This window comes from Sphaeroforma arctica (genome assembly GCF_001186125.1).
Source record: "Sphaeroforma arctica JP610 unplaced genomic scaffold supercont1.2291, whole genome shotgun sequence".
Taxonomy (NCBI): domain Eukaryota; class Ichthyosporea; order Ichthyophonida; genus Sphaeroforma; species Sphaeroforma arctica.
The window spans coordinates 5,540-7,569 of record NW_014038267.1 but is presented as its reverse complement, the minus strand read 5'-3'; the positions used below and the strand labels follow the sequence as shown (position 1 = coordinate 7,569).

The 2,030-nt window shown below is 47.0% G+C and overlaps 1 protein-coding gene across 1 annotated transcript; it reads right to left on the bottom strand.

Annotated features, from left to right (window-relative positions):
• Positions 1-122: 122 nt before the first annotated feature.
• Positions 123-2,030, bottom strand: SARC_12421 (hypothetical protein; the record flags this gene model as incomplete). The annotated part of the gene is made up of 2 exons (XM_014293474.1): positions 123-1,032; positions 1,807-2,030. Coding segments are annotated over 2 exons (1,134 nt in total), but the record flags the coding sequence as incomplete, so codon positions are not given.

Here is a 2,030-nt window from a genome sequence, read left to right as displayed (position 1 = left end):
TGTGTGTGTGTGTGTGTGTGTGTGTGTGTGTGTGTGTGTGTATGTGTGTGTGGGAGTGTATATATGCACATACATCTATGTTATTCATACAAATACATTTATCTATTGATACACACACTCACCTGCTTGTATTGTTGCTGTTATGACTGACGAGACTGTGATTCGACGACTGCAGGACCAGAGGACTTGTGTTAATGATCGCATCCGCCACTTTAAGTTTGTCTTCAGGACTCATTGCGTCGCGTGTTGAACTGGTCGGTTGATCTATTTCTATTTCTGTGTTATCCCGTTTATCCTCTCCCTCGCTTTCATTCCGGACATGCGCACCCGTATGCGCTTCAGTGTGGTTAACATCAGACTCTTTTACGTTCTCTTTCTCTGCGTGTACGTTTTGGTTGTCGGGAGTGTATGTGGCGTGTTCACTACCTGCGCCATCCGGTACAGTGCCAGGCTCTTCAAATACGTTTTCTTTCGCATCCGGTACATTTACCCCATTTTCAGCAACGTTCGTTTCTTTGTGCGCCTTCTCCCCAACCACACCGGCTTCACTGCCGTCCAACACCCGTTGCTTAGCAACCGACTTCCCCTCCTCTACATCCCCTGCATTCTCTCCATGGGCCTCATTTCCCGCACCCTGGCCATTCACACCACCCGGGTCGTTGGCTCCCGCTGTTTCGCCAGCCATAGCCTTATTCGTATTCGTATCTGCCCTATCCTTTCCCACAGCCACTCCATTCGTCAGCTTCGCGCTCGTCTCCTCCGCCGTCGCCCCAGTCCCATTTTCTGGCCCAGTCCCATTCTCCATCTCAGGTGCAGGTGCAGGTGCAGGCTCAGGCTCATCCCCATCCTGCCCCGGGCTTAACTCCAGGCCATTTGCGGCGGAGTTCTCAATGGAGGTGTCTCCAGTGGCCGGTTCTAAGCTGAAGCCACTGCTGTCCTCTTTGCTCTTGCTCGAGAGTAGACCCTCTGCATCGGTCAGGTCTGTCCTACTCCGCACATCTCCCGTGGTCGACTTGTCGCCCGTGTCCATGCCTATAAATAGAATGGAGTTCGAGATAAAAATAGAATGGAGTTGAGGATAAAAATAGAATGGGGTATGATACGTTTGAGTGGCGTTTGAATAGACCTGTGTCTGGGATGTAAATAAGATTGAGCTTGAGATATATATAGATCTGATTCGCTGGCTCCGCACACTTCTAGAACGGGAGATAAACATACATACAACATACCTACGTACAAATATGCATACATTCATATATACATACATATACACACAAGTGTAACATACATACAACATACCTATGTACAAACATGCACACATTCATACATACATACATATACACACAAGTGTGTGTATTTACTGGAATTGGCAGTTTTTACAGTCGCACTGCAAGGCAATACACATCCATCGCTTATGTGTACTGAGCACACAACTCAGAACTCTCCTGCCCTTGTCATATACATACTTATACCCCAGCACAAATATATCATACAAACGACACATATACATATACAATACAGTGGAAATCATCATAAACTCCAACTTATCTCGTTCACATTTGTCCCCGATAGCGCGTTTTGGACCGGTCCTATTTTCTCTTAGACAGAGACTGCGCAGGTATACAGTCTGTGTCTGGCAAAGACTAACCAACCAACTAGTACTTATTATGTATATCCATAAACACACCTCAAAGCTAACTTAATATACATACCAGCTCATATACATCATAATATACATACCAGCACATATACATAACGAATACTACATTCAGACGTATATCCCCTCCCCCAATTTCAGACACATACTTATCCCCGACGTCAGCGTTCGCAACGGTTCCTTCTCTTCCTCTGGTAGCAACTGGGCAGCCGTAAAGTCTGTGCCTGGCGAAGACTGGCTGTTGCTGATGCTCGCATTTCCGTCCCGATATACACTACTGTCGTACCGCTTTATGTTTGCCAACTGCGTATGTGCGCTGTGGCTGTGGCTGTCCATGTCTCTGGAGCCATCGTGGCCGTTGGGCTGTGAGATG